This window comes from Muntiacus reevesi, chromosome 1 (genome assembly GCF_963930625.1).
Source record: "Muntiacus reevesi chromosome 1, mMunRee1.1, whole genome shotgun sequence".
NCBI lineage: Eukaryota > Metazoa > Chordata > Mammalia > Artiodactyla > Cervidae > Muntiacus > Muntiacus reevesi.
In genome coordinates this window covers 72,844,102-72,868,666 of record NC_089249.1, presented here as the reverse complement: position 1 = coordinate 72,868,666, position 24,565 = coordinate 72,844,102, and the positions used below count along the sequence as shown (strand labels likewise).

Genomic DNA, 24,565 nt, shown 5'->3' with positions numbered 1-24,565 from the left:
CTTGAAGCTCTTACTATGCTAGGCCTGGAGACACAAAGATAAATTAGACTTGGCTCTTGGCTTTAGAGAGATCAAAAGCTGGAATTAGAAAAAGACAATAAAACAAATTGATGAACTAAGATAATGGAGGCATGAAAAAATGCTTTAAAAAACACAAAGACTATATTAGGTATATGCCTGTCTCCTCCTGAGCTCCTGAAGGCAGGGGTGGACAGGGCATTGAGCAAGACCTAAAAAATAAAAAATTAAGCTTCCGGGATGGGTGGGTAAATAGAGAATGATCTTTCGATATTAATAAAGATGCTCTCGTTAAGGCAGTTGTCTATGTAACCACAAGGGGTCGCTGCAGGCCTGATACAAAGTTTCCCATTGGCCCGTCCAGGCTCACTCTCCAGGTCTCTAGGAGGAAAGGGAAAGAGGGTGGTGATCAGATGCCTCAGTGTTGTCTGCCCCCTGCAGGCGAGGTCCAGAGTCTCATTCCCAGTCTGGCTCCATCTTCACTGGACTCCTGGTCTTTACAGCTCCTGCCCTCTTTCTAAACTCTGAAATGTCATCTTTCCTTTGGCCTCCAGTCCTAGTTAGGGATGTGACTCCAGTCCCAATGGGCTTCATGGCTGAGTACCTTTGCACAAATTACTTCACCTCTCTGGGATTTACCAGTAAAAGCTAAGGTTGAGCGGAAGCCTCTGGTGGCCCAAGGCTTTTACTCTTCCTTACAACAGCAGCTAATCATCAAGCTCTTACCACTTGCCAGGCATTATTCTAAGCCTGCAATATTCAACAAGGCAGCCACTAGCCACATTTAGCTATTTACTTTTTATTGTGGTACTGGAGAAGACTCTTGAGAGTCCCTGAACAGACAAGGAGATCAAACCAGTCTATCTGAAAGGAAACCAACCTTCAATCTTCACTGGCAGGACTGATGCTGAAGCTGAAGCTCCGATACTTTGACTACCTAATGCAAAATGCCAACTCATTGGAAAAGATCCTGAAGCTGGGAAAGATTGAACGCAGGAGGGGAAAGGGGCCACAGAGGATGAGATGATTGGATGGCATCAGCGACTCAGTGAGCATGAGTTCCAGCAAACTCTGGGAGTTAGTGAAGGACAGGGAAGCCTGGCGTGCTGCAGTCCAGGACATTGCATAAAGTCAGACAGACTTAGCAACAGAACAACAGAAGTTTAAAACAATGAAAATTTCAGTTCCTGTCTCACTAGCCAACCACAAGTAGCTACATGTAGCTGGTAACAGCTGAACTGAACAGCCCAGAGAACATCACCACCATTGCAGAGAGGGCTGTTAGAAGCATTGTCTAAGCATTTCTCACAGTGTGATCTCATTTAACCTTCCTAACACCCCTATGATGCAGGTGTAATCATTTATCCCACTTTAGAGTTAAGGACTCTGCAGTGCAGAAAGGTTAAAAACTTCACCAAGCTCTCAGCAGATTAGTATCCAGAGCAAGGATTTAAGCCCGGGTGGGTGGCTTTGGGGCCCACTATGGCATCTACATGCCAAGAGCTTCTCCCTAACCCCAGTTGCCTACCCCACTCTCCTCTCTTACCTCCTTGGAGAGGAGCTGAATCTTCCCATTCCCCAGAAGCCATTGTCCATCACCACGGTTCCCCTGTGAGCTGACCCTGAGAATGAGGACCCCTGGGCTTCAAGCCCTTGCTGGCTGAGAATCCCCTCTGTTATCCTCCCACCTCCTCTTAGCCCCTCATTTCCCTTAGAGTATTATGGGTTTTGATCCCCACCAACCCTTCCCAATCTTGATTCCATTCAGTCTGGGCCCTGGAAGACTCCTAACCTAGGAGCAGCCCTACTTGCCTCTGGTGATCTTCACCCCCAAGAAGCAGTGTGCAGCCAGTTAAGCTCAGAGAGCCAATGTCACTAACACCTTTGAAGGTGCAACAAAACCTCACTCTGCAAGGGTAGAGTGAGAAGTGGGGGAGGCTTCACACAGTCAGGCCCCCGAACCCAGTGAAGGTAGAAGAAGTCAAGGGCTGAGGCTTCATGGGTTCTGCCTGCAAAGCACCTTCAGTGCTTGCAAGCTAGACCATTTGTGGTTGCCCCGTCTCCTACCTTAGCTGCAGCCCTGCAGAGGTGTCACATTACCCTCTAGACCTGCAGCTGAACAAAGTTAAAGATGACTCAAGTCGGGAGATCTGTTGGAAAGAGAACGAAGAGAGGAAAATGCATAAATGTTAACATCTTGAGCTGAGCCAACAAGATATTCAATTCCTACTTTACTTCCTCACTCCTTTTAACTTCCAATCAACCGAGACTCAGAAGAACTTCCTGGCAGTGCCAGATCGGTTGCCCATTTCCACTGAATCAGAGAACTTGGGCAGAAAACAGAAAGTTCACCCTTTCTGTTCCCACCTTCAGCAGTGCGTATGTACTAAGTCGCTTCAGTCATGTCCAACTCTTTGTGACCCTATGGACTGTAGCCTGCCAGGTTCCTCTATCCTTGGGATTCTCCAGGCAAGAATACTGGAGTGGTTTGCCATGCCCTCCTCCAGGAAATCTTCCCAACCCAGGGATCAAACCCAAATCTCTTACATCTCCTGCATTACCCTGCATTATTGCATTATTACACAAGCAGGTTTTATACCACTGAGCGCCACCTGGGAAGCTCCTTCAGCAGTAAGCACAGCAAATTCTTTTCAGACTGTATGAAAATTCTCACCTAAAATCTTCCAGGAACAACTCACTGTCAGAAAATGTTTCCTGGCATTTTACCCAGCTCTCCGTGCTTCACCTTAAATCCACGTGTTCAGTTCTCAGAGGACGTGGGGGTAGGGGATGGCCTTCTTTTATGTTGAGAAACCAGTGGTTTCCAGTTTTCATCTGTTACAAGTGATGCTGCTATGAACATTTTTGCACCTGTCTTGCGATGCCCACGTGTGTGCAAATACCTCGGAGTGAAAACACTGGGCCGTCAGGATCCGTATGTCCAGTTTCATTAGATTCTGCCCCATAGTTTTCCAAAGTGGCTGTACCAGTTTATATTCCCTCTGGAGGTGTACATGGGTTCTAGTTACTTCACATCCTCACCAGCACTTGGTTGTCTATAGTTTTTGCCATTCTTATGGGGGATGTAGTGGTATCTCATTGCAGTTTAGGTTTGCATTTTCACAGTGATTTATGAAGTCAAGTTCCTTATCCTGTGTTTATTGAACGCTTGGATATCTGCTTTTGTAAAGTAGTATCCAAACTATTGTCCATTTTTCTAGAGGGTGGTCTGCCTTTTTCATATTGAATTGTAGAAATTCTTGCATTCTGGATACCAGTCCTTTGTCAGTCATATTTATTTAAAATATCTTGCCACTCTGTGGCTTGTTCACTCTTTTAATGGTGTCTTTTAATGAACAGTTCTTCTCAAAATAATTACCTGACCGTCTTAAAGCCTCAGGTTCAGAACCTCCATCCCCATTCTACCCCAGCCACATTGATCCCTGATTCTCTGCTGAGCTGATGGCCCTGTGGAATATCCTCAGGATCCCACTTCTCTACCTTATTGCAGAGGCCAGACACATTTCTGCTTGAAGAAGAGGGCACCTTGGAGAACTAGAGGTCACTCGGAGCAGAGGTGGGGCAGTGCGGAGGATCTTAGTGTTCCCATCGCTATGCTACCTTCCAGACTAAGCGATGCTGAGGCCAGGCAAATTCTGCAGTCTCTGCGTCTTTCCTTAGCCATGTCCCACCCTAGTTCCTAGCATGAGCCTTTTCAAACCACCAAGAGAGTGTTCAAAGTGCTTGCAAGTAGAAGGGCGTGCACTCATCTCCTCCTGCAAGAGCACCAAAATCACAACTAGCTGTTGAACAACCATGGACAGAGGGGTGCTGGGACCCACCAAAAAAAGATATCCCATGTCCAAAGACAAAGGAGCTTCAGCGAGGTGGTAGGAGGGGCACAACCACAATAAACTCAAATTCCATACCAGCCTGGTAGGTGACCCACGAACTGGAGAACAATAATACCAAAGACGTCCTCCCACTGTTGTGAAGGTTCTGAAGCCCGTGTCAGGCTTCCCAACCTGGGAATCTGACAAAGGGGCTGGGAATCCCCAGGGAATCTGACCTTGAAAGCCAAAGGAGTTTGATTATAGGACTTCCACGGGACCGGGGGAAACAGAGACTCCAGTCTTGGAAGGCACAAACAAAATCTTTGTGTGTGCCAAGACCCAGAGGAAAGGAGCAGTAACCACACGGGAGACTGAACCAAAAATACCTGCTAGTGTTGGAGGGTCTCCTGTGGAGGCGGGGGTCAGCAGGGTTTCACCACAGGGGTGGGACACCGGCAGCAATTTCTGTTTTCCAATTTTTCCATCTATTCTTTTCTTTTTTATGTTCTTTCTCAAGCCTTTATCAAGTGTAGTAGAAAAGCTTTTCTATACATATAAGTATATAAGTAATATGTATTATATATATTTTAGAAAACATGAATTTTTGCCTAACTAACACACTAATGACATTTTGATTCCACTTGTTTGACTTAGTATTAATAGAATGCTAGATTTCTAGTTAAAAAATAGATATGCAACAAGTAACAAAGGTTTACAGTACAGCCCAGGGAATTATATGGAAAATAATTTCAAGAATATATGTGTAACTGAGTCACTTTGCTATGCACCTGAAACATTGTAAGTCAACTACACTTCAGTAAAATATATATATTAAGAAAACAATAAAGTGCTTGCCAGTGGCTTATCTGACTACCTTATCCTTTATGGTCAAGAAAATTCATTTGTGTTGCGCTCGTTCTAGCAAAGAAGAAATACCAAAATGAGCTTTTAGTTTCTTCCCCACTTCCTGTATTTAGATTATCAAGCGCTAACACAACCCACGTCAGAGGGGGTCACCCACCCACCCCTGGGCCTGCGACCTAGATGCTCGCCCTGCCATCCTCGCGCCTGACTTCGGGCTGCCCCGTGTACCCTCTTCCACGCCAGGCTGGGCCCCATGCTGCTCTGGACAGTTGCTCTGCTCTTTGGTAAGTCACCAACGCCAGTGGCCTCTCCTGGGCACCAAAGACTGTGTTGTTCCTGAGATGCAGAGTTCCTTATTTCACCTTTCCTAGTTCAAGTGGGTTTATGGCTAGAGCTCGAGACCAGTGTGTGCACATGGGTATGCTTGAGAGTGATGGGGATGAGAGTGATGGGGATGAGGCCATCTGGGGAGCCCCAGGGTTTCCTACCCCATTTTCCTGGGTCCTTGGAAGGGCAACCATTTGATGTGTCAAAGCTAATTTAGGGAGCCAAAAAAAAAATCACATGCTGAATTCCAATGACATTTTTCACCCTGTGAAATCAAGTTAAAATATCCATCAGGTCTATCTTGAAAGGAAACTAAAATCACAGAAGGAAAGGGGGCTGCTGGGGTGTGGAGGAAGGATGAGGGAAGTGGACCAAAGGCAGTTCCACACATTTTGCTCAGCAAGCGGAGCTAAACGTGGGGTTTTACAAGGAGATGTATTTTTAAGAAGCCTCAGCCTTTTCTTAGAACCAGTCAATAATGACTGGACTTCTTCCCTAGTCAAGAGGTTTATGCTCTGAGTGTCCAAAGTCCTCTTCAAAATGACCATTCCTATTCCACCTACTTCCTCTCTCTGTCAGGGGGAGGTTCTGATTTGGGTCTGACTGGCCCATGGGGACCCATGTTATCATTATTGTTGCTGTGGTTGAGTCACTCAGTCGTGTCCAACTCTTTGCAACCCCATGCACTGTAGCCCACCAGGCTCCTCTGTCCGTGGGATTTCCAAGGCAACGATACTGGAGTGGGTTGCCATTTCCTTCTCCAGGTGATCATCCTGACCCAGGGATCAAACCCGCATCTCCTGAATCCCTGCACTGGCAGGAAGATTCTTTACCACTGAGCCACCTGGGAAGCCCATGGGGACCTACATGAAGGTTCAAATCCATTCTTCCGAATCCATAGTGCTCTCCTTGATGCCAGAAGGGACTGGTCTCCAGACAGAGGATTGGAGTGGGGGTGGGTTACTCGGCTCCCCTAGATTCAGCTCAGTCTCAGGCATTGTCAGATGCTACACTCAAAAGAAATGAGTCTGGGCACGTAGATCACTTCACTTCACAGTTTCTGAGTTGACTTGCTTTTTGTTTTAAACTTGGTCCCAGATGTTTGTTTTCATTGAACCAGAAAAGCAAAATGTGTTAGTCAGTCAGTCATGTCTGACTCTGCAACCCAGTGGACTGTAGCCCGCTAGGCTCCTCTGTCCATGAAATTCTCCAGGCAAGAATACTGGAGTCAATAACTACTCCCTTCTTCAGGGGATCTTCCTCACCCGGGGATTAAATCCAGAATCTGCATGGCAGGCAGATTCTTTACTGTCTGAGCTATCAGGGAAGCCCTGAAAAGCAAAAGCATTCCTAAAAGCACCCCCTTCCTGGGTCGAGTTTGTGGAAATTTAGCCTCTGAGAAGAAAATACTTGTTCCACTCAGGGCTCTTCCTTCCCCAACATCACCATGTTGCCCTGTGTTCTATGAATGGTCATTTGGACAAGTGAGAAGGTCAGTGCTCACATTAGGGCAGAGACAGGATGGCCTCGTGCCTGGATACACTCCAGAAGGGAGATTCTTAAGGGCACGTCCCTTCCTTGTGAAAGGAATAGAGTCCTTGGACTTGACTAGATAAAAACCTAAGAGCTTCCCGGCGTGTAGCCCAGGATCTGGATGGGGGAACGCAAAGGAGGAGAGGTGGACAGTCAGTGACTGGCTGACTAATTCGATGGCATATGGGAAACCCAAGCAGGACTGAGTCACATCTGATGCTCAGGACCCCAGAAAGCCAGCCTGCAATTCGGACCCCCTGGCTGAAAGTGTCACAATGAAGTTACCGTAAGGGTAAAGCTGCTATTTCCTCTCAAGTGCTATTTCCTCTCAGATGTGGCCAGAGAGACAGAGGAGAAAAAAAAACATTGAATGTACAGTGCATGCATTATCTCATATAACCCTCAGAGTCGTTATAGGGGAGGGCTTAATTTTTATCCCTATGAAGCAGTTGCGGAAACTGAGGTTCAAAAATGTTAAGAAACTTGCCCAGAATTACCCTGCTAACAAGCGAAACAGAGATGCAAACCCAACCCATTTCGTCAAGTCCTGTGCTTTCTCTGTTCTGTCTCCCTACCTCAAGTCTGGATGTAGTTGGAATTTAATCAGGTAAAACTAGAAATTATATTCATTTAAAGTGCCTGGCAGGACATGGTCACACAACAAATGGTACCTGTTGTTAGTGTTGGCTATCACAGATTCTAGAGGCTAGAAGCCCTGTCACTGAACACGCTGGTACATGGCTGTGTGCTAAAGATGTCTTTGGGCTTCCCTTGTGGTCCAGATGGTAAAGAATCTGTCTGCAATGCAGAAGACCTGAGTTCAATCCCTGGGTCAGGAAGATCCCTGGGAGAAGGAAATGGCAACCCACTTCAGTATTCTTGCCTGGAGATTTCTATGGACAGAGGAGCCTGGCAAGCTCCAGTCCGTGGGATTGCAAACAGTCAGACACGACTGACTGATTAACACACACTGAGATGTATTTAAAATTCAGGCGATGAATCTTGATCTTCCTCTGAGCTGTGCGTCAGCCAGCTTCAGTCCTCATGCTGGAACCCACCCCCCATATGCACACAGCATCCGTGATACACAGCTCTCCCGGTGCGTGGATGCCACCCCTTGGCAGGGTAGCATGTTGCAGCGTGGTAGAGATTTACTGTGACGTAGTTCCTCGTGTGGAGCTGAAACCTGCCTCTCTGATCTAACTAGTTCCACTTCTGCCCTATGAGGGCTTTCCAGGTGGTGCTAGTGGCAAAGACCCTGCCTGCCAATGCAGGAGATGTGAGACGGCCGGTTTGATCCCTGGGTCAGGAAGGCCGCCTATGAAGTAGCGAGTCTCTCCTTTCTTTTAAGCTTAGCCCATCAGGTATTCGAAGGCCACTGACTATCCTTACTCTATCTCATCTTCCTCAGATAAATGTCTGCCAAGTCCCCTAGTAGTAAATGGTTTCTAGGCCCAGTTCGTTGCCCTGGTCTGCTCGGTCCAATAAGCTTTGTCGGTGGGTCAGGAGCTGGGCGTTCTCATCCCTCCCAAAGTGCCCAGTGAGTGCAGAGTTCACTGGGGCTGTGACCTCCGCCCTGCAGGACTCCACAGCTTTACGGTAGCTCTTGGCTTCACATCACAGTGTCACCTCATCTTCAGCCTGTACCTGACCGAAGCCTCGGGTTCTCTTCATAGGAACTGCTGTAAGCAGGTGTCATCTGCTGTGTCCCCAGTTGGTGGCCACTTTGATTATACACAGCGGTTCTGTAACCGCAACCCCAAGGCCTTGCAATGCCCTGGAGAGCAAGCCGTTGGGATCTGGGGCACAAGCTCATCTGAAGCATCTATGCTCACTGGAGCCTACCCTCTTGTTATAGGCATCCGTCACCTCAGGCTTGTTTGTTCATCACTTTGTAGCTGCAAAACTGTTTTCTGGTGGGGAAGGGAAAGGAAGGGGAGGCATCACTACCCAGTGAGGTCTTAGTCACTCTGAGGTCAGGCCTTCTTTCTGCTTTCAGCTAATACAGAAACCACCTCCCCAGGCAGGGGGTCGGTATAATCTATGCAACTGCTCTGTAAGGGAGAAATGACTTATTGTTACTGAAAGGTATGCATGGGGGGGTCTGGCCGCTTGCCACTCAAAAGCCAATAAGCAGGCCAGGTTGGTGGAAAGGAAGGTGCTTTATTTCAGGTGCCAGCAACTGTGGGAGAGGGTGGCGGACATCTGTCCAAAGGCTGACACCCCTCTGACAAGCAGTGGGTGAGAGCTTTTACAGACAGAGTGGGGCGTGGGGGCTACACACAGAAACAGCACAGTCATCTCTGACAGTCATCTTCAAATCGGTCATCAGTGGTCTGACTGCCATCATCTTGGTTGTTTTAGGTCCAGTTAATCTTCAGTTTTGGGGTCCATTTGTTCCCATTTCTTTGCGGTCAGTTCTTGACATTGTGGCAGCTCACGTCCTGGGCACAGGCTGGTCATCATGCAGTTAATTTCTCCACCTGGAGTTTCATATCTATAAGACAGCTCACAGGATATGGCTCAGAATATTATCTATAGCCCTTGAGACAGAACTAAAGGCCCTTGACTATGCTTAATGACTACATTATTATTATTTGGTCCCCTTTGAAACTGTTTTCCTTTGTTTCAGCCTTTCTCACTTCTCTGATTATTCTCTGACTAAAGTTTTCCAGAGGCAAATGGCAAGCAGAGAACCTGGTGGTGGGAGGGGCAAGGACCACACACACGGTCCTGCTCCGTTTCATTGTCATTTCCACTATACAGACAGAGCCAGGAATTGGAGGCTCTTGAACTTTAAACAACCCGTGCAAGTTCCCATAGAAAGAGATGGACTTATGAAATCAGCCCACGTCATCTGGTTGCAAAGCCTATGTGCTTCCCACTACACCAAGAGCACAGAATATGCACTTAGTTTGGAGGCAGGGGAAGATGAAGGGATGGGCTCATAATCTTATACATCCTGAGAACCTGCAGCGGAACTGACCTGAGCTGAGTAGGTAGAGAATATGTCCCAAATCATGTGGACAGCAAGCATGATAGCCTGTGATTGAACATGCCAGATCTGCTGAGGGGATCTTCACCCACCCCTCCCAAGACCATTCTTGCATTTCTCAGGATTCTGCACAGCACCCAGCAAAGAAAGGCACAAGTCAATGCCTGGGGCCCAGCTGGACTGACTACACTCAGCCCACTCACCTCATTCATTCTTTTGCCTCTTGCCCCAAAGCCCAGAATATCTCCACTGCTTTATACCCAACTCCATCCCTCAGTTTAGGGTCTCTCATCCTTTAGGCTGATCACCCCTGACTAACCGCATCTGTCATCATCTTGTGGTTTGGCCTCTCTTTCCAGGCCACCTGGACTTCCCTGGTGGTTCAAATCATAAAGAATCTGCCTGCAATGCAAGAGACCTGAATTTGATCCTTGGGTCAGGAAGATCCCCTGGAGAAGGAAATGGCTACCCACTCCAGTATTCTTGCTGGAGAATCCCATGGACAGAGGTGCCTGGCAGGCTATAGCCCATGGGGGTCACAAAAAGTCAGATATGACTAAGCAACTAACACTTTCCTGTCCACTTACTCTCCTCAAGCATTCATTCGTCTAGAAGCATTAGTGCAATGCATACAAGTTGCAACATGGTGTGAGGCTCTGGTCTGCATCCCATGCATCCAAGCTGCCTGTCCATGCCCCACAGTCGTTTAATGACCTCCTCCAGGGAAACCTCACCTCCTCCCTATGATCACATCCACACAATCTATTCTTACCTCCTTCCTATGATCACTTCCAAATACTCTATTCCCCAGAGCTCTGTGGGCAGATGGGCCACAGGAATTCAGTCCTGCTTTGCTGAGTCCTTCTGTACGTGTAAACAGGCCCCTCAAGCACAATAGTGCAAGAATCTAGTCTTGTGTCTTCTGCTTTTTGTTCCCTGCCCTGCACGAGTGGGGGAAGCATTCGTGCATCTATTTAGTATATGCTTATTGAACACAGACCATAGTCCAGGCACGGGCCCTAGGTGTAGGTAATACGCCAGTGAACTAGACAGGCCGAGGACCTGCTCTCATGGAGCTTAAGTTCTAGACAGAGTGGGGGAGACAGGTGATTACAAGTACACAATTTAACAGTAAGGTAATTTTAAATGATGAGAAGTGCTCTGAAGGTAACACGACAGGGTATTTTGATAGTTGTGCTAAGTTGCTTCAGTCATGTCCAACTCTTTGCAACCCCAGGGACTGTAGCCTGCCAGGCTCCTCTGTCCATGGAATTCTCCAGGCAAGAATACTGGAGTTGCCATGTCCTCTTCTAGGGGATCATCCCAACTCAGGGATTGAACCCGTGTCTCTTGCATCTCCTGCATTGGCAGGCAGGTTCTTTACCATGAGCTCCACCTGGGAAGCCCAGCAAGACCTGTCTAAGGGGGTAATATTTGAACTGAGATTGGGCAAAGAATTCCAGGCAGTAGGTCCACCATAAAAGTTGAGTGGCTGAGTGGCTGGGTGACTGTTTGCTTAGATAGCTGGGTGGCTGGGTGTGTGAGAGGTGGGGTGGCTTAGATAGTTATGTGCTTAGGGGGCTGGGTGGTTGACTGATTGAATGAATGTTAGCATCTATTTATAAGGTGACAGGCCCTTCCTTGTCAGAAAGTTCCTTCTGCTACTTAATCTATCACTTTTTTTCTCTTGCAGTTCCCGGTGTTGGGAAAACTGGTAAGTCTTGTCCATGTCTCTTTCATCTCCAAGGGTGTCTCTGGGCCAAAACTTAATAGATAGGTAAAATAAGGGCCACTGGGTCAATTCAAGGAAATCAATCCTGAATATTCATTGAAAGGACTGTGCTAAAGCTGAAGCTCCAATACTTTGGCCATCTGATACAAAGAGCCAACTCATTGGTAAAGACCCTGAAGCTGGGAAAGATTGAGAACAGGAAGAGAAGGGGACGACAGAAATTGAGATAGTTGGATGGCATCAGAAGCCTGGGAGTAATGATGAGTAATAGACTAGGAAGCTCTAAGAAGAGCCCCAGAGCATCCTGTCTTCACCTGGTCCACCTGAATCCCTAGGACTCTTTGGCTCACAGGAGAACTGATGATGTTCACAGTGTAGCTGAATGACAGACCTTGCTTCCTGGGCTGCTCTTTCTAGTATCATGAAGTATTGCTAGAAATGAGTTTGGACATGAGTTTGAGCAGACCCCAGGAGGGAGTGAAGGACAGGGAAGCCTGGCACACTCAGGTCTATGCAGTTGCAGAGTGGGACACGACTGGCAGACTGAACAACATTAGGAGCCCAGCAACACCTTCAGAGCAGCACCAGCCTAGACCTTATCCTCAGGAGTCTTCACTAATGCCAAGGAAGAGGAGAAACCCAGGACTTCACTGTCTCTGGCCGAGGATAGTTACAGGGTGACTTCAAGTTCTGGAAGAAGGGCTCTAGGCCTCCATCCGCTCCCTTATAAGTCTCCTCTCGGTGTGGCTCTGGAGCTCCTGCCATCCCCATTCATCAAGGTCTGAATTCGCTCCCTTCCCGCTAACATTCCAGGAAGCAGGCATCTCTGTCTGTGGATCCGCCTTCTTTCTCCCTCGGCCACCTTTGCCCTCCCGCTCATCCTGTCCCACTGACCGCCATGGAGCTTCTGTCAGTGGGTGAAAACTCTGACCTGTGAAATCTTGACCTCTAGGGACATGTTCTGTGATGCTCAAGAGGAAGATTCCAAACCAATATTTAGCGGTGCTAGAAAGAGCAGCCAAGGAAGCAAGGCCTGTAATTCAGCTGCGCTGTGAGCATCACTAATTCTTGGGTGTGAATAAGAGTCCTAGGGATCCAGGTGAGCCAGGCAAAGGTAGGATGTGCTGTGGCTCTTTTTTCGAGCTCCCTATCTGATTGCGCATCATTACTCTCAGGCTTCTGAGGTTGTCTGGGACCAGCGGTACCTGGTTTGCCAAGGACGGGTGTCCCAGGGCCAGGCCAGTCTGGGATTGCCCTGCAGATGATGCTGGGTCCCCAGGAGTTCTTTTGTTCACATCAGGGCATAAAAGGCATTTTAGAAATGAGGACAGAGGGGGCAGATCCCACACCGTGACTGTGGTGGAGACGAACCTCGCTGCTGGGAGTGCTGATGGAGGCTGGGCCTGGGGAAGCCCGATGAGGGAAGCAGGGGCAGCGAGCCCAGGCCATGGCATGTCCAACACCCACTCCTTCAGCTCCCCTCTGGGGATAGGGGTGCACCTACCATCCAAAGTGGACACTGCAGAAAGAGCTGCGCTGGGGTCACCAGGGGAGAAGGAACCAGACTAGGAGAATGGGGATCCATTCAGAAGGAACAAAGAAGAACGATGCATGGAAGGAACCCAGTTTGCCTCAAGCTTGCCAAGGTGGCAGGGGAGAGTGCATTGCAAAACAAACAGAGGGGGACTTCCCCGATGGCCCAGTGGTTAAGACTCAGCTTCCACTGCAGAGGGCAAGGGTCCCATCCCTGGTCATGTGGGGGGAAAAGAATGGAGAGAAGAAAGGTAGGAGGGAAGGCGGCCAGAGAGAAGGCGCAGGGAGAGAAGAGGAGGGAGAGGGGGGCGGAGGGAAAGAGCAGAAGGGCAGAGGAAACAGAGAGGAAGGGGGTGGAGGAAAGCAGAGGGCAGGCCCTGGTCTGGCGTGACGAGCTGGCGACAGTGACAACTGTGAAGGTGCCATCCAGGAGCCTCCATCCCAGGAGAGGGGTGGGGTGGAGGGTGGGATTAGGCTGGGGAAGAGGGAGAAAACGGACTGAGGGACCCAGAGCTCCAGGGTGACCCTGTTCCTTCATCTTACAGTCTGGCTGAGCCTCCAAGCCCAGCCACACCTCGTGTTTGAGGGGGATATACTGATTCTGCGATGCCGGGGAAGGAAGAATGCAGAGCTGTCCCAGGTGACATACTACAGAGATGGAAAATTCCTCCATTTCTCTAAGAACAACCGGCCTCTCTTCCTGGGGACAGCAACAGCTAACAGCAGTGGCCACTATAACTGCACTGGGCGGGTGAAATATACCCGAAACATGGACTCATGGGATTCAGGGACTGCCACGGTTCAAGTCCAAGGTGAGTCACCACTTGGGGGGTGGGATGGTTAGGGGGGTGGGATGGTTAGGGTGCTGCTCAGGGTGCTGCTCAGGGGCCTGGTCTTAGAGGACAGCAGGGCTCAGGGCTGCACCCCTCCCTCTGGCTGCCCCTGTTGCTGGGTCAGTTGGCAGGGCCCTGAGATGCCCAAGAGGCTGTCTACATACCCTCCCCCACCACGGGACATGTCTGGAGTCAGGGAAGGAGGTGGAAGATGCCCTGACACTCACCACCCCCTTGAGACCCTGAGCCATACTCTTCCCCTCTGGGGACTAGGTGACGGCTAAGGCCCCTCCGGGTCTGGCTTTCTGGGACCACAGAGGGGCTTGGGAGCGTGGGCATTGTTTCAGTGTTTGTGGGTGGGATGAGCGGTGAGGTGCTGGGAGACGGTGACGGTATTTCCCGTGGGGCCCGGAGTGGGCCGAAGCTCAGACCTCAGCCTCCCCGGGCCTCACTGTCCGGACTCCCATCCTGAGCCCCCGGCTGCCTCTCCCCAGAGTGGTTCCTGCCTCCCGTGCTGACGGCCCTCCCCTCTCACGAGCTCTGCGAGGGGAAACCTGTGACCCTGAGATGCCAGACGAAGCCGCACAGTCAGACGCTGGCCTGGCGGCTGCTCTTTTCCTTCCACAAGGACGGCCACACCCTGCAGAACAGGAGCCCCCACCCGGAACTCCGCATCCCAGCAGCCAAGGAGGGAGACTCTGGGCTTTACTGGTGCAAGGCGTCCCCTGAGGGTGGCAGGGTCCAGAAACGGAGCCCTCAGCTGGAGCTCAGGGTGTGGAGTAAGTGGAGGAGCGGAGACACCGCTTAGACGCCTGGACTGTGGGCAGTGGGCCCCTGATTGGGTGGGGAGGGGTCCCTAAGGGCGGACCCTGGGTAGTCCACTGACCCCCCAACTGTGTGCTCCCCAGCTCCCGTGTCCCGTCCTCTGCTCACCCTGAGACCCACCAGCCTAGTTGTGGGGGACGAGGTGGAGCTCCTCTGTGAGGCCCAGAGGGGCTCCCCTCCGATCCTGTACTCCTTCCACCTCAATGGGGACGTCCTGCGGAACCACGTGGCTCCCCACGGGGGACCCGCCTCCTGCCTCTTCCGGGTGATGTCACAGCAGGATGCTGGGAGCTACTCCTGCGAGGCCGGGAACCGTGTTTCCAGAGAGACAAGTGAGCCCGAGACACTCTCTGTGGATGGTAGGTCTTGTCCCCCAGCTGGGCTCTGAGCCCTGGACCTCACTGTTCTGTGTTCCTCCTGCCATGCCACGCACAGGGCTGGGTCCAGAGCAGGCACTGCCTGACTGAGCAATGACCCTGCTGGGATTATATCCACTGAACCTGGCGGGGAAAGAGTGAAGCTCATAGAGAGGGAGGGGATACCACGGGTGGGTGGGGGGGGGCCCACATGGTCAGCCATGGTATTGCCTATCCACGTTGACATCCTTTGGTCCATCCCTCATTCCCATTGACCAGGCTTCTTCAGGCCAGGTGTTTCCCACTTGTCTGGGGTGCATTTGTGAATTTCATCCTCAATGCTCATGGTCACCTCTACTCACCCCCCCAGATCCTCAGGTCTTATCTGCCCCCACCAGTAGGAACTGGCTGGTTCCTGGGCTGCTTGCAAGCCTGCTTGCCATGATGGTCATTGCTGCTGCACTTCTGGGGTATTTCAGACCCTGGAGGAAAAACGGTTAGTAACTCTTTTTGGCCCTCTTGGTTACTGGATCCCTATGCCAGGCACAATCCAGCCACTGGAAAGCCAGAATCTATGGAACTGGCTGCTTACTTCTGGGTACTGGAGGGCAGAGGGACTTTTCTTCACATGTCACGCAAAGGGGCCCACGGAGGGACACTCACAGCTTCCAGAACTCACACACACCCAGGAGAGTGTTGGTGCGGTCACACAAACACGCGGCTGCACACTCAGGAATGAATAAGGCACAAACAGAGGAATTCTTACAAGCCAAACGAGACCAGTTTGGCTTCACATTTGACCAGTGTCCTTCACAGTTGAAAGACAGTCTGTGGCTGTGACTGTGACTGTGACAAACCCAAGGCCTCCAACTGTCTCCTTGAAGTCAGGGGAGCTCTGGTCCACTTAGGGGAGAAAGAGGACATGAGAACTCTGCACACGCATGCTCACGCACACACACTTCTGTGCTGTGCTGGGCTCTGGGTGAGTGTCCATGTATGTCAGCTCGACAGGAAGGACTGGGGAGCGGCCTGGTCCCAGCACTGCTATTTACTAATTCGGAGACCTTGGGCCAGTTTCCTCAAAGCTTCACTAAATGTCTCCCTCTAGGGATGTTGTAAGGTCTGAGATAATGAGGTAACATCTATCTCATACCTAATGTATTAGCCTGGCATTGAGTGGGAGCTCAGTACGTTCTCATTCTAGTTTGAACACATCTCCTGGCAGGTTCCCAAGCTGCCTTTGCTCCTGTTATCCATTCTCTAATTCCTCTGATCAGAGTCTTTGAAAATAAAAAGTTTAGTTAAGTTTAAGATGAGATGTGAAACTATCCTATAAGATATTGTCTACCACATGCCCGCCTCCAACTTACATTTCAACAAGCCTCGTTTCTCTTAACAGCATTTAAAGACTGAAATATGTACTCTTGAAATAAATCCATAACGTGCTTTCGTGGAACAACAACAACAACAAAAAATCAGATGAGAGTAATGCTATAGGCAGAGGATTCTAGAGGGAGAAAGAGGCTTCCCTGATAGCTCAGTTGGTAAAGAATCTGCAAGCAATGCAGGAGACCCCAGTTCGATTCCTGGGTCAGGAAGATCCCCTGGAGAAGGGAAAGGGTGCCCACTCCAGTATTCTGGCCTGGAGAATTCCATGGACTGTATAGTTCATGGGGTCCCAAAGAGTGGGACACGACTGAGCAACTTCCCCTTTCTATGGGGAGAAAGAAGTGAAAATAATTAGATAAATGGAATTTCTAGGTAATCTATGTGTTTTGAAATTTAAGACTTTTCTCCTCTTCCTGTCTTGGTCATGATAATTAAGCATGAATGTCGACTTTCAAAGCAATCACCTTGGGTGGCTCCAAGTTATTCCGATTTTAACCTTTGTTTGCCTGAAGCCATGTTGAGGAAATGGCTCCCAGTGCCAAAGCTATTTGGTGCCAGTTTATTCCTAGGGCACCTACAGCTGTTCAAATCAACCTATTTCTTCCTCCCGCAGGGGCAACATTTTTATTTTCTACTTGCCAAGGGCTAAAGTAATTGGTGTCAGGGAAGCAGGGATAGGCTGCCCACTCCAGTATTCATGGGCTTCCCTGTGGCTCAGCTGGTAAAGAATCCGCCTGCAATGTGAGAAACCTGGGTTGGAGACCTTTGATTCCTGGGTTGGGAAGATGCCCTAGAGGAGGTATGGCAACTCACTCCAGTATCCTTGCCTGGAGAAGCCCAGTGGACAGAGAAGCCTGGCGGGCCACAGTCCCTGGGGTTGCAAAGAGTTAGACACAGCTGAGTAACTGAGGACGGTGCAGTAGGAGAGAGAGGGAGGCAGGCCCAGAGTTAGATGGGGAGGCAGCAGGAGTAGGGGCCGTGAGCTGATGACCCGTGAGTTCTCCTCTCCCTGCACCTGCAAAAAACCTCCTTCCGGGCCTGGCCTCAGGAACCCGGCTGTTCCTACCCACTCACCTCTGGGTCAAAGCATTAAAGGCAAAGCAACGCATCAGTCCTCTCCCTCCCAGCCCCAAACAAGATGGTGGCGGAGCAGTCACTGGTGAGAGATCTTTAAGAAGATGCCTTTCACAGGGCACAAAGGGACACCCCTCTTCACATGGAGACTCCGCCTCCCCACTCACTCCCACCCCGCACCCCACCCCCACCGTCAGCCTGTGAGCACGTGGGCTCCATTTCATAAGAAACTTGTCTCTCGCGAAAATAAGACTCTCAGTGGAGGTCTTACCATTTCAGAATCTCAGGGGCACAAATCCTTCTTTAGAATGTCACTCAGAAAACCATCTTCAGGCCAAATTCCACAGTTACCCAAGAAACACTGTCCAACAACTTTTTTCTCCATGCTCAACTTTCCAAGACCCATAATCATTTCCAGACAGCATATCTGTTCCTCAAGAAATGAAAACATCCCGCAGACTGTATCTCTGAAGGCAGTCTTCAAAGCGTTTTGACCAATGATGGAATCACTAGAACTAGGATGTGGTCATACATGAGGTCTGCTTCAAAGTAGCACTTACATAAGTGTACAAGTTCTGGCTGTTTTTTAAGTGTTCATTTTACTTCCTGTTGTCACGCCTCCCATAAAACACAGTTCCATCAAATTCATGGAGCTCTTTGGGAATGAAAACTCAGAATCACAGCCTTGACAGATGAGCATCAGGGAATGTTTAGTAATCAGGGGCCTCTCTGAGTCTCCACAAATGCCCTCTTCGTTTTACAGGAGGAGCCAGGTCCAAAGGCGCTACCTAATGACTCTGATGCGTTCTTGCTATTAGAGCTGATGAATACTTCTTGGACACCAGGCATGAACTGGGTGTTCTCAAATACACCTGTGACCCAATTCCCATCCCAGGACGTAATTTTTAAAATTCTGGAAATGCCTGCTATCACAGAGGCGGCAGGCTAATAGAGAAAACACATACACACTGGATTAAGATTCTGTCTCCACCAGCTTTCTGTGTGACCTTGAAGAAGTCACCTCTCCCAACCAATCACCTCATTTTTAAAAAATGGAAATCATAGTATTAACCTTTGCAAGGTGGTTGTGAAGAATGTCAGACACCAAAGACTTAGGAAAGGGTGCTTTGTTGACATCCAGCTCTCTGCTGGTCCCTGGGTGAGGAGCTTTGCTATTAAGTAGATGTTGTATTTGAATTCCCTGGTCCTGGTGTGTTTCTGGCACATGGTGTGTTGTCAAAGTTATTAGCTTTCCTCCTTCTAAAAAGCGGCCTGACTTGTGGATCTGCGCTGTTTCAACGCAAGGGTGTAACCCATCTTTTCTGACCCTGCTTCCTCCAGTTCGTGATTCCTATGGAGCCATCCTATCCACTAGGGTATTTTTTTTTTCCCAAAAGACGCATCCCATAAAAATTAACCAAGTCCAGACCTGTTGATTAACAATCATCAACAAACCAGTCTCAGACCTCCAGCAACCCACTGTTGTGTCAGTCTCTTAGTTGTGTCTGTTTCTTTGTGACCCCATGGACTGTAGCCCGCCAGGCTCCTCTGTCCATGGGATTCTCCAGGCAAGAATATGGGAGTGGGTCGCTGTGCCCTCCTCCAGAGGATCTTCCCCACCTGGGATCAAACCCAGGTCTCCTGCATTGCAGGCAGATTCTTTACCATCTGAGCCATGAGGGAAGCCCAGCAACCTTTACTGACACTTTTTTTTAATTTTTAAATATTTTATACAATTTTTAAAGGAAATTGTATATGATTTGTAAAGGTAAAGTGGACTCTGCACCCTCTGCCCAGTCTGCTCTTGAGGGCGCCCAGTGAATCACACCTTTGCATCCTAGGGCCCCTTCCACCCCGGAATTCACCCTCAGCCCCAGTTGAAGAGCAGCACCCGCTGTATGTCAACAGTAAGGACTTGCATCTGGACCAGCATCTGTCCACAAAGGCAGAGAAGGGCCTCTCCAGGGGAGTCGGGAGAAAGAAGGCTTATGCGCCTGAGTCTCAGGAATCAGTCATTTGGAGAAGAAAGCAGGAGGCTTCCGGGGAGAGCTTGAGGAGCAAGGGTATGGAGCTGGTGGTGGGAGAGGGAAGCAGGAAGGGATCCCAGCCCCCGGGGGGAGGTTTAGGCCAACGGTTAGCAGATTATGTCCCATGGGCCAAATCTGGTCCACCAAGTACTTTTGCAAGGAACATTGGGTATATATTGTGTATGGTTGCTTTCAGACCACAGAGCTGGGGTTTGCAGAAACTAATGTATTCACTACCTTTTTTACAAAAAAAAAAAAAAAAAAAAAAAAAAAAACCTCTAGTTTGAACAATATTAGGGATGGGGAAACTGCTAGAACCTGCACCAGGGGCACAGTCCTCCTGCCAAGCCAGATATCTCACACTAATGACCACTTCCCAATGCCGGTTATCAGCATCACAACCCCTGATTGGCTTCCTTCCATACGCGTCCTCAGTACACTTAGGTCTCGAGGTGGGAGAGCAGGTGGGTCCTAATTAAGCCGCATTCCTTCTTTCAGTGTATCGCCAGAATGAAACCAATGAAGGAGTTATCTACTCTGAGATTTATAAAATCACAAGGGAGCATGAAGGTAAGTGATCTCTGGCCAATCTTGACATCTTTGTTAATGTAAAGGGGAAGTCTGGGGCCTAGGGTGAGGTATCACTACCACCATCATCACCCTGACCACCATCATCATAAATACTGGCACTTTCACCACCACCATCTCTCCTCCTTCACGACTTCACCACCACCATCACCACAAACACCAGTATGTCGAAAATCAGTTCAGTTCAGTTCAGTTGCTCAGTCGTGTCCGACTCTTTGCAACCCCGTGGACTGCAGCACACCAGGCTTCCCTGTCCATCACCAACTCCTGGAGCTTGTTCAAACTCATGTCCATCAAGTCACTGATGCCATCCAACCATCTCATCCTCTGTTGTCCCCTTCTCCTCCTGCCTTCAATCTTTCCTAGCATCAGGGTCTTTTTAAAGGAGTCAGTTCTTCGCATCAGGTGGCAAAGTATTGGAACTTCAGCTTCGGCTTCAGCATCAGTCCTTCCAATGAACATTCAGGACTGATTGCCTTTAGGATTGACTGGTTTGATCTCCTTGCAGCCCAAGGGACTCTCAAAAGTCTTCTCCAACACCACAGCTCAAAAGCATCACTTCTTCAGTGCTCAGCTTTCTTTACGGTCCAACTCTCACATTCATACATGACTACTGAAAAAACCATAACTTTGACTAGACAGACCTATGTTGGCAAAGTAATTTCTCCACTTTTTAACATGCTATCTAGGTTTCCCATAGCTTTTCTTCCAAGGAGCAAGCATCATTTAATTTCATGGCTGCACTCACCATCTGCAGTGATTTTGGAGCCCAAGAAATAAAGACTGTCACTATTTCCATTGTTTCCCCATTTATTTGCCATGAAGTGATGGGACCAGATGCCATGTTCTTAGTTCTTTGAATGTTGAGTTTTAAGCCAGCTTTTTCACTCTCCTCTTTCACTTTCATCAAGAGACTCTTTAGTTCTTTCTTTTCTGCCATAAGAGTGGTGTCATCCACATATCTGAGGTTATTGGTATTTCTCCCAGCAATCTTCATTTCAACTTGAACTTCATCCAGACCAGCATTTCACATAATGTACTTTGCATATAAGTTAAATAAGCAGGGTGACAATATACAGCCTTGACGTACTCCTTTCCCAATTTGGAAGCAGTCCATTGTTCCATGTCCAGTTCTAACTGTTGCTTCTTGATTTCTCAGGAGGCAGGTCAGGTGGTCTGGTATTCTCATCTCTTTGAGAATTTTCCACATTTTTTTGTGATCCACACAGTCAAAAGCTTTGGCATAGTCAGTAAAGCAGAAGTAGATATTTTTCTGGAACTCTCTTGCTTTTTTGATGATTCAACATATGTTGTCAATTTGACCTCTGGTTCCTCTGCCTTTTCTAAATCCAGCTTGAACATCTGGAAGTTCTCGGTTCATGAACTGTTGAAGCATTTTGAGCATTGGAGAATTTTGAGCATCACTTTGCTAGTGTGTGAGATGAGTGCAATTGTGCAGTAGTTTGAACATTCTTTGGCACTGCCTTTCTTTGGGATTAGAGTGAAAACTGCCTTTTCCAGTCTTGTGACCACTGGTGAGTTTTCCAAATTTGCTGGCATATTGAGTGCAGCACTTTCACAGCATCATCTTTTAGGACTTGAAATAGCTCAGCTGGATTTCATCACCTCCACTAACTTTGTTCATAGTGATGTTTCCTAAGGCCCACTTGACTTTGGGCTCCAGGATGTCTGGCTCTAGATGAGTGGTCACACCACTGGTTATCTGGGTCATCAAATTCTTTTTGTATAGTTCTCTGTGTATTCTTGCCACCTTTTCTTAATATCTTCTATTTCTGCTAGGTTCATACCATTTCTGTCCTTTATTGTGCCCATCTTTGCATGAAATGTTCCCTTGGTATCTCTAATTTTCTTGAAGAGATCTCTAGTCTTTCTCATTCTATTGTTTTCCTCTATTTCTTTGCACTGATCTCTGAGGAAGGCTTTCTTATCTCTCTTTGCTATTCTTTGGAACTCTGCATTCAAATGGGTATATCTTTCTTTTTCTCCTTTGCCTTTAGCTTCTCTTCTTTTCTCAGCTCTTTGTAAGGCCTCCTCAGACCTTTTTGCATTTCTTTTTCTTGGGAATCGTCTTGATCACTGCTTCCTGTACAATGTCATGAATCTCTGTCCATAGTTCTTCAGACACTCTATCAGATCTCACCATCATAAACATCATCTTCACCATACCTTCACTGTAACCATCCCAACTAGGGAGGTGGTTTTTGTTTGTTTGTTTGCCCTTTTCTGAGCATTGTGGAGGAACAAAGGAAAAAGAATGATAGTTTGTCTCTGCCACCAGATATAAGTCTAAACAGGACAGTCCCAGCTCTAAGACGGAGCCAAAAAGACCATGAACCCCAGCCACAGATACGACAGTGAGGATGGCAGAATGGGGAAGGCTAGTCCTCTCTCAAACAGACAAACAGGCAACATGGAATTGTGGGAAAAGTTTGAGTTTCTGAGTCAGTCATAATTGAGTTCAGAACTTGATTCTGCGTTCTGTGTGCCTATGAGAAAGTTATATAAACTCTCTGAGCCTAATCTATAACGTAGATAATGCCTGAATGTGTGCATGCTAAGTCACTTCAGTCATGCCCAACTCTTTGAGATCCTATGAACTGAAGCCCACTAGATTCCTCTGTTCATGGAATTCTCCAGGCAAGAATACTGGAGTGGGTTGGCATGCCCTCCTCCAGGAGATCTTCCCCACCCAGGGATCAAACCTGAGTCTCCTGTGGCTCCTGCACTGCAGGCAGACTCTTCACTGCTGCACCACCAGGGAAGCCCAGATAATGGCTACTTTGTAAAATTATTATGATTGACTAGGAATAGAACCTGGGTTGTAGAAACCATAAAGAATGGCTGGTACGCAATAGGTGTTAAAAAACAGGGAGCTTTCTTTTATGTCTCACTTGTACAGAGATTTCAATTCCTGGTCTATAAAATGGGTTTGAATCAGGCTAGGGGCTCTGCTCCCCCACCGCCACAATTCCCCCACATTAGGGAAAGTGGAAAGCCAAGGAGTCTCTGGGACACAGGGCTCTTCCCTCGGGACCTGACCAGCTGCTGCCATAACATGCCCAGGCAGATGGGAAGCTCACGCGGGCACAGTTCCTTCCTGAGGAGAGTCACAGTGAGGATTTAAACATAAGAAAGAAAAAAAAAAGAAGAAGCCAACCGCAGACTATATGGTTTTCACAAGCAAAATAAGGGAAATGAGGAAATGGGATCCTTTAATCCTTGCAGACAACAAAGATGAAGGCAGGAGTGGGGGTGGGGGTGGTCTGTTTCCAACTCAAGCTCTGAACAGGTTTTACCTGATGGTGGGTGCAGGGATCTGAAACCCAAAGGAAAGAGAGCCCTTATGCTCCAAGATGCTGGAATTTTTGTCAGTGGGAAAATGCTTCACATCCTCTAAGCTTCAATATTCTTATTCTTGCCTGGAGAACCCCGTGGACAGAGGAGTCTGGAAGGACATGGTCCATAGGGTCACAAAGAGTCAGATACGACTGAAGCGATTTAGCACAGACTACTTCTTATGGAAGTGACTGTGGAGAGTTATTCACCTCGCTGAGCCTCGGTTTTTCTCATCTCCATGCAAGAAGGAACCAATACCCCCTGCTAGACAGGACTGATGTGAGATTAGAGATGTAGAATTAGACCTCTGTTTGTTATATACTAGATAGACTAGATATATCACTCTCACACCTAAAAGGTTGCCCCATGCAGAACAGGTGTCTAATGGAGGAGTTATTCTAGAAGTATCTTGGAGAACTTCGGCTCCCCTGCTTCTCGCTGGGATCCTACAAGGCAGTCACTGTCATCACCACCACCCTTTCCTGGTGTAAGCAGCTGAGGCTCAGAGGCCAAGTAAGCGGCCTCAGGTTGCACATCTGGGGTCTCCTGACTCCACCTGTTTTCAGATTGAGGGCGAGAGGCCCTGAGAAGTGACCGGGGCACAGCCCAGACCCTGCCAGCCCGCGTTCTCAAGGTGGCAGCGAGGAGGTGGGAAGGGAACACCCCGTGAGCCCAGGGCCCTAACCTGAATGCCGCTCTTCCCCCACAGCCAGGCCTGCCCAGCCAGCCCAGCAGGACAAGGTGAGATGGGACTCCTGCTCTTGTCTCCGCCTCTGTGTGACGTCGGCTTCCTTACCCTGACCCCACTCTCCCACAGGACGTTTCCGTCATCTATGCTGAGGTGAGACGCCCGCAGCGCAGCGAGGGTCCAGACAAGGAGCCAAATAGAAGAAGCAGGACCCACTGAGGTCCTACCAGTGATCGCAAGGAGCCCCTCTGCTAGCAACGCCATCCCCCACCCCCAACACACACACCTCCGCAGCCCCCAGTGCACCCCCGGAGGCCAGGGAACCCCCGCCTCTTTTGTGTCTTCCAGTTCCCCAACCTAGCAGCAAGCACCCCCGTTTGTGGAGCACATGAGAAAACTCCTTTATCCCTTAGTGTTCAAAAGGATACAGGGTTGTAGATCTACTTGTTAATAAAGGGATATCAATTCGTTTCATACTGTCCATCAGTAGCGATCATTTGGGCTGCCTGATTGCTTGGTCTGGTTTATTCAAGGAGAATGGACTGCGTGTGAACCGGCCTGGTAAAGAGACAGTTGGGAGGGTGAGGAAGAGG

The 24,565-nt window shown here is 48.8% G+C and overlaps 1 protein-coding gene across 1 annotated transcript; it reads left to right on the top strand.

Moving 5' to 3' along the window:
- The first annotated feature begins 4,965 nt into the window (after positions 1 to 4,965).
- Positions 4,966 to 24,191, top strand: FCRL6 (Fc receptor like 6). Its single transcript, XM_065941875.1, has 10 exons — positions 4,966 to 4,999; positions 11,264 to 11,284; positions 13,381 to 13,647; positions 14,163 to 14,447; positions 14,577 to 14,852; positions 15,220 to 15,345; positions 19,154 to 19,219; positions 19,838 to 19,909; positions 23,994 to 24,025; positions 24,102 to 24,191. The coding sequence occupies exons 1-10, from the start codon at positions 4,969 to 4,971 to the stop codon at positions 24,189 to 24,191; spliced, it is 1,266 nt and encodes a 421-aa protein (XP_065797947.1). The 5' UTR covers positions 4,966 to 4,968.
- Positions 24,192 to 24,565: the final 374 nt, after the last annotated feature.

Excerpts from the sequence above, each read along its gene's own strand:
- FCRL6 (XM_065941875.1), top strand. The coding sequence starts at position 4,969 with ATGCTGCTCTGGACAGTTGCTCTGCTCTTTG. Across the intron at positions 11,285-13,380 it reads TCCCGGTGTTGGGAAAACTG|TCTGGCTGAGCCTCCAAGCC; the intron begins GTAAGTCTTGTC and ends TTCATCTTACAG. Across the intron at positions 13,648-14,162 it reads TGCCACGGTTCAAGTCCAAG|AGTGGTTCCTGCCTCCCGTG; the intron begins GTGAGTCACCAC and ends GCCTCTCCCCAG.